Here is a 9,321-nt window from a genome sequence, read left to right as displayed (position 1 = left end):
GTCCAGCTCGCTTGCACCTTTGCATTTAATTGCATTATAATTATAACCTTAAAATTTGCAAGCTTCACCCCTGTTGGTGTTAGACTGGTGGCAGCTGATAAAACCCGTTTGCTCTACTGACGTCTAACCCCTGGTTAGCTCAGTTGGTAGAGCGCTCCACTTGTAATGGAGAGGTCCCGGGTTCGATACCCGGACCAGGCGGATTTTTTCGGTCGCTCACCAGTCACCTAGCTGTGTTTGGAGATTTATGTGTGTCCTTTTTCCCTCTTGTTCCCCTTCTCCAGGGATTATTTTCGTCATTCTTGTCCAGCTCGCTTCCACCTTTGCATTTAATTGCATTATAACGAAAGTGATGTTCCGTCACAACAACAAACCACCCTGAGAAATGATGGAGACGTACCACATAACACAAAACAGATCTTTGTGTGTGAGCCAGCCAACAGTGACTTCGATGAGCAATGAGATCGGCTTTTTGGATCTTGGATAACTCGGCCGGTTTCGTGTTGAGTGAAAGAGGAAGCGCCAGGGCCACGGAGGGGCATGCCTGCACGAGCAGCAGCAGCATCATATGTATTTTCTTTTCAATAGAATCAGTAGCTAGTCCAGCGCTTGTCCTGTGTTTTCTCCTCTGTCTGTCCTTGTCCCAGTCGCGCTGTAAGTTACGATGAACTCTTACCAATTCGCCCAATTGTTCATTTGCTAGGTCCGGAAAGCTTTGTACCGAATTGTAGAGGTGAGTACTGAACGTGTAAGGAGCTCGTCTCCTTATTTAAAGCCTCTGTGGACCCCAATTGCCTCCCATTATGGGATCGCGCAATTCACTGCCTCGACCGCAAGCCTCAGCATGACGATCGTGTCTGCGAAAAACATTTCAGACCACATCTGATTCTCAAAACTTATTACGTGGAGCACGAAGTACAGATACTGCTGAACGCACAAAAAACGTCAGTACTCTCGTCAGAAGCTGTGCCATCGATTTTCTTAAGTGTTCAAAGTACTTGTCCTCGGCGTCGTTCAGGCCACCAAGGTAAGCGCCGAAGAAGCGGCCGCTTGTTTTTTGTGAAACTTTTGCAAAGCGACGCTGCTAGCAAATCAAGTCTGGCGCAACGGCAGTAGTCGGCACCACCCAAGCAGCGGTGCCTCCGGCGACCTGAAACAAGCCGTGCGAAAGAAAGGGGGGGGGGGGAGGAGGAGGAGGAAGCCAAACCGCCAGTGACCCATGTCGCGGAGGAAGAAAACATCGTCGCAGGCACGGTGTTCACGTTAAGCGAGCGTTGCGAGACCCTCTAGAAAGCTGAAGACCTTCCCCTGTATTTTCCGGCGCTTTTTGTGACTGCTGGAGCAACCTCCAACCAACGGCTGGGGGACACACCTCATAGATGCTTTTGGGACACAGAGTGTTTTTGTTTTCCAATTCTTCCACCCAGCCGGGTAGATGGAGCAGAGCCGTTGCAAGCAAAGGCTATGACTGCGTCGTGTGGTGGTTCGGAGAAACTCGATCTGAAGGCGTTCATCTGAAGGAGTTCCTTGGACCCCGACGACAAACTTCATGCCTCGGAAATGGCAACTAGTTCAGATGTCTCCCATACACTTGAAGTATTCGACCAACTCCAAGCTTGGTAGGGCGGCCCAGCAGGGGATTTCTACCCAAATTTTCGTCCTGAATGTGCCTGTATTGATAGATGAGGTGTCTGGCGTCACATTCGGTGCTCCCTAAATGCAGCTGGGAGACGATGCGAGTGCGCTGAGCATCCACGGGACACCACTGCGAATGCACAATTCACGCAAAAAGAAGGGGAAGGAGACACATGCAAGACTCCTCCTCAGTCATAAAAGAGCGAAGGTTGATATCATACGTAAAGCGAGGATATCCTCACAGAGGCCAAATGTGCGACTGATAAAATGGAAGAAGAAGGTGAAAGTTGGAGCTCGCAGCATGTCGCAACCAACTATACCTCACTTGACGAGGAGTTTCATCAAAAGCCAACCTGCCAGATTTACAATATCTCGTTCTGAAGGCATGCATCGCTACAAGTCGACAATCCAAACTACAAAGGTGGTGCACCGATGACTGGATTCTTCTCTGTTTGCTCCTGCACATCCGGACACCATCAGGCTACACATTCCTGAGAGACAACGAAATCCTTCTACTGCAATGTATCAGAACAATAAGGCGGCACATCTCCATGGTGGGGTTCAAATCTGGTTTTGATGCCACGTTTCTTGCTACCCTCAAGAACAAGCTGATGAGGCAAAAAAATGCGAAATGCACGATATGATTCGGAGAACAATCAGCGGAGAGCATGTGACATCCAACACAATCGTGAAGTAGTTCGTCTCGGGACGAGCAAAGCTACGTCGAGGCTGACGTCGAGGGGATGGCCTAGTCGTTCCAGCCACCGAAGCGGCTGCTTTTGTACGAATTTTGAGTGACGGGTTAATCTTGTATAATCTTGTAGGGGGACAATAGCGACTTCTGGTACACACAAAAGGGATTCTCGGGAAGATTGGAGTTCCTCATCCCCTCTTCTCTCGTCGTGGCCGGAGGCGAGACACTCACCGTCACTAGCTGTCAAGGTTCCTAGACGGGCATTACAAACGAGGCGTTAGCGAGATCCACCAGGTGCTTTTTGCTAATAGTTTCATTCGTTTTAAAATTTCTTTTCGTCACTTTTTTAACAAGATATTGGTGTGTTTGATCTGATACTGTTCCTTTAAACACATTTAGACCAAAAAACGAGCGCCGAACTTTCGTTGTAGTATCCCTTTAAGACTATCATGACTTCAATGTGACAAGACTCTCGAAGCGTTTTTAAACAATATTTTGGCTGCATTATTCGGTTTAGGGGTTCACACACGAATGATATCACCTTTCCAAGGTTTATCAAATACCGCTGCTGGTATTATTTCATGTATCGTCGAACACATCACAAGATGCACCTACATTAATATTTTTTTAAAGGTAAAACCGTACATGTGACATAAAAATGGTGAAATCGAGTGAAACCTTGCTTTGTTAGAAATAAACACCATTGGCGCAAAATATACAACACATTTTATTTTTGAAGCAGACGCAATTAAAAAAATCCACTGAGATATTTCGGACCCGTGTAGAGTTGAACAAAATTTACAAAACACCTCCCTTCTGGTATAAATACAAGCAATATAAGAGATGCACACACCTGGCCATAATGGGATCGATGAGTTTCTTTGTAGATAAAAGTTGGGGGAAAACAAAATTAGAATATTATTAGTGCAACAAGTGCACGACAATGTTCATAAGCACGCAGGAGGGCACTGTAAGATAACACGAACGTGACGCTCCGCGTATAATGGACAAATATATTGGTGGGAACTGAGGCATTACCCCTTGCTGTCTTTCAAAAGGAAGGGCTTGAACGATTCGCAGTTTCTTGTGCTTCGAGCCCGGCTGAAGTTATTGGGTCTCATGTTGATGAACTCCGGGTTCGAGGAGCTGAACTTTGGCCATGGGTCGTTGGACGATGGAACTGTTACTTTTCTGCGAAAATGTACATGCAAATATTATACGGTCAATTACAACTGTCTTCATGTCTGAACATAATTTTTTTTGTTCACAGCAGCGGTAAGCGTCAAATCTTTGGAGAAAGTAACAAGACAAAGCCACCGTTCTGCATCTCGTAGTATTTTGGACAAGAGAGAGGATCAAAATACAAGGAGAAAATGTACGTCTTCCTGCTTGTTAAACAAGAAAAAAAAGTTCTGCCTTCCTTGCTTCGCTGTCAGTGAAAAAGGAAGACGGAATCGTCAGAGTCTGCGTAGAGCTGCATCTAGCAAGAAAAAGTGTCGCATTTTATGTACCTTTCTAGCACTTATCACCCGGCCGAAAAATGCTGAGTCACTAGGCTGGGGACGGAAGCGCAGCGTCTGATGTACCGCACAACAGAGCAAAGTCGCATGTTCAGAAGGTGTTGAACAGCCTAGTGTCGCCTAAAGGGACAATGAAGACGATTTTATTTAATTTTTTGAAATGGTGTTTTAATGCTTCTTGGGAACATAGCATGCCGCCCAATTTTTTCTAGACATTTATGACGCGTATTTATGTGCCGACGAAAGAAGTAAAGAAACCGAAACTGAACCATCTCCAGTCTCGTTTCTGGGCCTCCGAAAACGGAGGTGACGTAGGGAGCGACGTCACGTGTGAATAGTCGGTATCGGTAGTATTTAGGAGATCGAGACTCTGGTTACCGCGGTGGGTTATAGCAGCGCGGTGGCGCGGTCGTTGCGCAGACTCTGTCAATATGGTCAACATGGACGAATGCCGCTCTCGCGAGCGAGTTCGAGCTTCCGTTCAGTGACCGAACACCAACGGAACGGGAGTACGTGTGTGGCGGCCACTGCCATCACCCGACGGAGACCGCCCAGCCGGCAACGAGCGGCCCGCATGCCGAAGGACGGACGCGGGGGAGATGCCGAAGGGAAAGCGGCAGCGATCCCGCCGTTCCGGGATCCGGTTCCTCCGCGGACGTCTTCTTTTTGTCGTCAAAGAACACCAACAGCTACCCACACGTGAAAACTAGCGTCGCCCGAACGAATACTGGTCTTCAGTCGACCGTTAGAACAGCCATCTACAGCTACCATTGCAAAATCTTTCGAGTACCGTGTTCTTTTTTAATTTTATTTTGTTGGCCCATAGTTGCTCGTTGCCGGTTTCGCGTTCAGCGTAGCAAAGAAAAAAAACAAACAATGATGCTGCTTTAATTACGGTTTAGTAATCATTTCCGATCCGATTTATACTTTTGATGGTTATTCAAGCGGAAATTAGAACAGTATTTCTAAAAATCGCGAACTAAAACGTGACCGAGAGCACGTCTCTCGTTTCGACCAATCGCTGACGCGTCTCTTGTGACGTCGCGCTCCTTGGCCCCGCATCGGTCACGTGAGCTCCGCTTCTCCTGACCTCTCCCGCAACACTTGGGGCGTCGCCCCAGTCGATCCCGGTACGATTATTACCGCGACTGTTTAATTGATTTGCGCGGCACACAAGCGCCGGTTTCGGCTGAAATTTGGGCAGCGTGGCCTGAGACGTGCCTGGAACCCAGTTCAATCGCCAAAAATATTTCCGAAATTGCCTTCATTGTCCCTTTAACTCCTCAAACACAAAGTTGGAGCCGAAAGTTCGCGGAGCGCCTGACGTCGGCGAAAAAAGCGCGAAGTCATCGTCGTGATACGGAGGCCATGTCCGAGCGAACAAGTGTGTTTCTGGTCGTCGCCGCTGCAAAAGCTGTGCGCTGACTTCCAGATTCCCCGAGAAATGGCTCTTTGGTGCACAGTGCTACCAGATCCTCGCGCTCCAAATCTGCTACCGGGCACTATATGGTTCCGTCGTTAAACTGCCAGGATTTCTGAGTATAAAGGAGGCTATACTGGTACACAGACGCCAGCACGTACAGCGCGTGGAACTACACTCGTAGCATGCTCCTTGGTGCTTGAATAATTTAGCGAAAGTCTAGTGCGATGCAAATCCAAGCACTGTGCGTTTGCGTTAGCGTCGCCCAGAGCCATTGAGAGAGTTTGGCCAATGGGCGGAGCAAAGGCCGCCGCCAGCGCCGAATACTCCCCCCATGCACGGTTTGAGCGTAAACTTAATATGTGACACGGCGTCGACCAATCAACCGACCGCGACGTCACAAGATTGGAAACGACATTTAAAGCGTGAAATAGAAGCGCTTAATCTCCGTGTCTCGGTGACAGTTTGCTCTGGGCCGGCTTTCTAGAACAGTGTCTTAGCTGAGACTGACTGAAAGAAAACAGTGCAAAGACGATTATGACGATGACAGGAAGCTACACCGGGTGACCGCGTTGCTACGTTCTAGTCCTGGACGTCGGTGCATTGGGGGCAGCAGCCGTCTACTTCGACTGGGCCACCACCTAGAGCCGCTGCCTTCAACGAAGCGAACGATCGCGCCATCAACCTCCGGGGCTTTGCCATCCAGAACGAACAGCCTGCCGAACTTTGGCTCGCTGGCCTACTGGCCTGAACCGACGCCGAACCTCCAAACTCATGCGGCGGATCAAAAGAGTACGTCGTCCTCACCACGACCAAACCGCAAGGGCCTTTGCAGCCCTAACGAACGGTGAGGCCTCCGGACACCGCCCTTTGCCAAGACGCTTCTACCAGCTGACAGAAGTGTCTTGGCAAACCCCGAACTTTTGGGCAACGGTGCTTGCGATGCTGAAAAGACAGCGTCGTCCTCCCCTTGTACATATCATCTCGTCATCATCATCACCATCATCACTAGACGTGGCACCGCGGGTCTCCATGGTACGGACTGTCGCCTTTCCGCGGTGCCACGTCTCTCCTGAGCCAATAAATATTATCCTTGTTCTCATCCTAGAAGGGTGGGGTGCGCGAGCGTCTTGAGACGCGGCTTGAGTCCCGCTCGGCTCGTGCGCTGGCATAAGCAGTGCTTTCCTTTCCCCAGTCTCAACTGAGACGGTGTATCTAGCAAGTCGGCCCTGGTTTGGAGCACACGTTCATCTATTCTACATATGAATATGGACGTGACGAAAGCCTCACATCCGCCAAGTTTTCAGTCACCAAGAGTTACACCTTTTTACTCCAGCGACACTAAAACGGCTTAAATTAGTCGAGTCGCATTTTTAGAGCTCATGATCACCACTAGAGGCTGTTTTGCGGCCTGTGGTTGGCCTCGAGATGCTTGCCTATTCAAACCGATATATGACCAAACTTTCCTAATACACGGTTCTGGCGTCGCCTAGAGTTCCTGCATAGCTCCCCCGAAGGAGGTAGCATCTACAGGAACTCTAGCGTCGCCTGCTCCGCACTGCCCCTTGCGCCATACGTACTCAACGAAGCGAGCTATACTTACGTACGCAGCGGCCCTCTGCGTGCTTTTCTCGTTACTCTCGCCGCGAGCGGAACAGCGCGAGATTTACATTGACCTGACTGAATACCGCCCTTATATATATTACTTGGAGCAGTTTGCACAGACACATCTCGATGGCGCTGCAAGTGTTCGCGTACGCGTATTCGTTTGCGTTCCGATCTACTAAAAGCGCTGCTTTGTCGCACTCCGCAGCGTTGCGCTGAGAGCTTTCGTGCGTCGTACGCAGCGCCAGTGCACGGGACTTTGCGCTATTATAACACTGTCTAATATAGCTAGCAAAATGAACATTTCAACCTTAAAGTGAGCTCTACTTAAACTTTTGTAGTAAAATAGCTGGTATAAATAATCGTAAGCCAAACTTCAGAAAACCCTTGTATTAACAACGACGGTCTTTGTTATCGAGTGGAAAATGGGACTCTAAAATACCACGAACAATTATACAACCACTCACCCGGTTTTGATAAATGATGACCAGATGCCGACGATCTGCTTCATGAAGTTGTCCTCTTCTTCTGTGTACTTCAACTTTGAGAGGAGCTTGCTTTCAGAGGGGCCCAGAGGGGCGGTGTGACGACTCGTGTCCGCAATAAAAGGCAGCGATCCAAAGGTAAACAGAAGTTCGTCGGAGTGCGTTGGCCCAAACCATTTCGGCCACAAGCTGTACGATGGACGATGGTCAAAGACGTACCTGTAGGTTGGGATTCCCTGTTTTGCAGAAAGGTCCGCAAAAAGATCTGTCGGGCAGTTCATTAATATATTTCCCACAGCTTCAGAGAAAATCCTAATTACTGTGGCATGGTCATGTTCTGTCCCTTCGTCTCCGAAGTATTCGATCACTATAGCTTTTGCTTGTTTTAAGGGTATCTGAAATATGATAGAAAGTCCGAACGTAGCACCGAGTCTGTAGTCAAGCTTCAGTACTGACTCCAATTCAGGGGCCGCGTAACGTATGTTGTCAACGAATAGGGAGCCTTCGTCAGTGGTCGTTCCGGCCAATATCTCCTTCACGTGAAACTGCTTCCACGTAGATTCAGAAAGGGGGTCGGAGGGAATAAATTCGTCTCCGAAAACGGGGGAGAAGAGTTGATCCATTTTGTCCTGTTTTTCCAACGTTTTAAAAATGGCACCGGCGTCAATGTTTCTCAAACAATGTATAATGGTATCAACTTCCTTGGTCCATTGATTTTCTGGGTTGTAGCAGTTGAGTTTTGCTGCGATGTCAAGAAACCTTTCAGAACCACTGTAAGTGAGGCCCAGTATCAAACTCAGCGGCGACCCACTTTGCATAATTATTCTGTGGAAGAGGCCCTTGCTGTGCGGTGAAGTTGCATGCAATCCAGCAGAAATGGCTCCCGCGCTATGTCCACCGAGAGTGACGTCGTTCGGATCTCCTCCAAACCGGTGGATGTTTTTCTGGACCCAATTCAACGCCAGGTGCTGGTCCCAGAAACCCACGTTTCCCGGGAGCTCGGGCGTGCCCACAGAAAGAAACCCTAGCATGCTAAGCCTGTGGTTGAAGCTTACAAATATTACATCCGATAATGCTACAAAATTGGCCGCATCGTAGAGAAACAACCCAGAGTCACCCCACTGGAAGCCGCCGCCGTAGATGAACACGACCACCGGAAGCTTCTTGTCACAAGAACCGCCACAAACTCCGGATGGTCTCCACACGTTCAGATAAAGACAATCTTCGGTCGAGCTCGAGTAATTTAAGGTAACGTCTTTGAGAAACCGAATGTCAAGTTGTTTACACGCCGTCGGTTTTGTCGTCGCATTGTAGGTGCCGTTCCAATGATCTGGTGGAAGTGGCTTTCGGAATCGGAGTTCTCCTACCGGTGGCTTCGCGTAAGGGATCCCGTAGAAGGCGTCAACGTGTTTGCCGCTGATCTGGAATTGTCGCCCGGCCACAAGACCCGAGTTCGTCTCCACCACCGGTCCAGAACACAACACGAAGTTCAGTGTGCAGACCACGAGCACGATTGAAAATTCCGCTGCTAGGCAACCAGTTTGAATAAAAGACATGCTACTATAGAGAATCTCACGCGTGCAAAAATACACACTATGTACGAAAGACTCGGCCGTCCCCTGGATAACCGCTACTTGCTGAGAGATCTCGAGTCTGATCAGCCCCTTTCGCGCACTTTTAAGTTTTACCTTGGAGATGCGTTGTGGAGAGAGAAAAATAATTGAACGTGAGGGGAATGTGATTTGACATGTCATAATTGGTTTAAAATCCCGGAGGAGGTGGTACCTGGAATTCACGTAAACAACTCACTCGTCAAGTACCCCAAGGACGACTTTTATTTCGCATTAACGTTGTTTCGCCCGCCGTACGGATTTTCGCAAACATTAGATGAGAAAGAAAATAGCTCTGCAGCCTTTCTTTTTACTAATGCCTTTTCGCACGTGCCTAAACTGAAGGGCGTAC

At 48.8% G+C, this 9,321-nt stretch overlaps 1 protein-coding gene and 1 pseudogene across 1 annotated transcript; one reads left to right on the top strand and one right to left on the bottom strand.

Moving 5' to 3' along the window:
• Nucleotides 1–1,219: 1,219 nt before the first annotated feature.
• On the top strand, nucleotides 1,220–2,071 carry LOC121836767 (annotated as a pseudogene).
• A 5,266-nt stretch (nucleotides 2,072–7,337) lies between these two features.
• Nucleotides 7,338–8,915, bottom strand: LOC8033143 (acetylcholinesterase-1). The gene has a single exon (XM_042291951.1). The coding sequence runs from the start codon at nucleotides 8,913–8,915 to the stop codon at nucleotides 7,338–7,340; it is 1,578 nt and encodes a 525-aa protein (XP_042147885.1).
• Between the last annotated feature and the right edge of the window lie 406 nt (nucleotides 8,916–9,321).

The sequence above is a fragment of the Ixodes scapularis genome, unplaced genomic scaffold (assembly GCF_016920785.2).
Source record: "Ixodes scapularis isolate PalLabHiFi unplaced genomic scaffold, ASM1692078v2 PGA_scaffold0__279_contigs__length_252992795, whole genome shotgun sequence".
Classification (NCBI taxonomy): Eukaryota; Metazoa; Arthropoda; class Arachnida; order Ixodida; family Ixodidae; genus Ixodes; species Ixodes scapularis.
The sequence above is the reverse complement of the archived record's forward strand: the minus strand, read 5'-3'. Positions and strand labels throughout refer to the sequence as shown.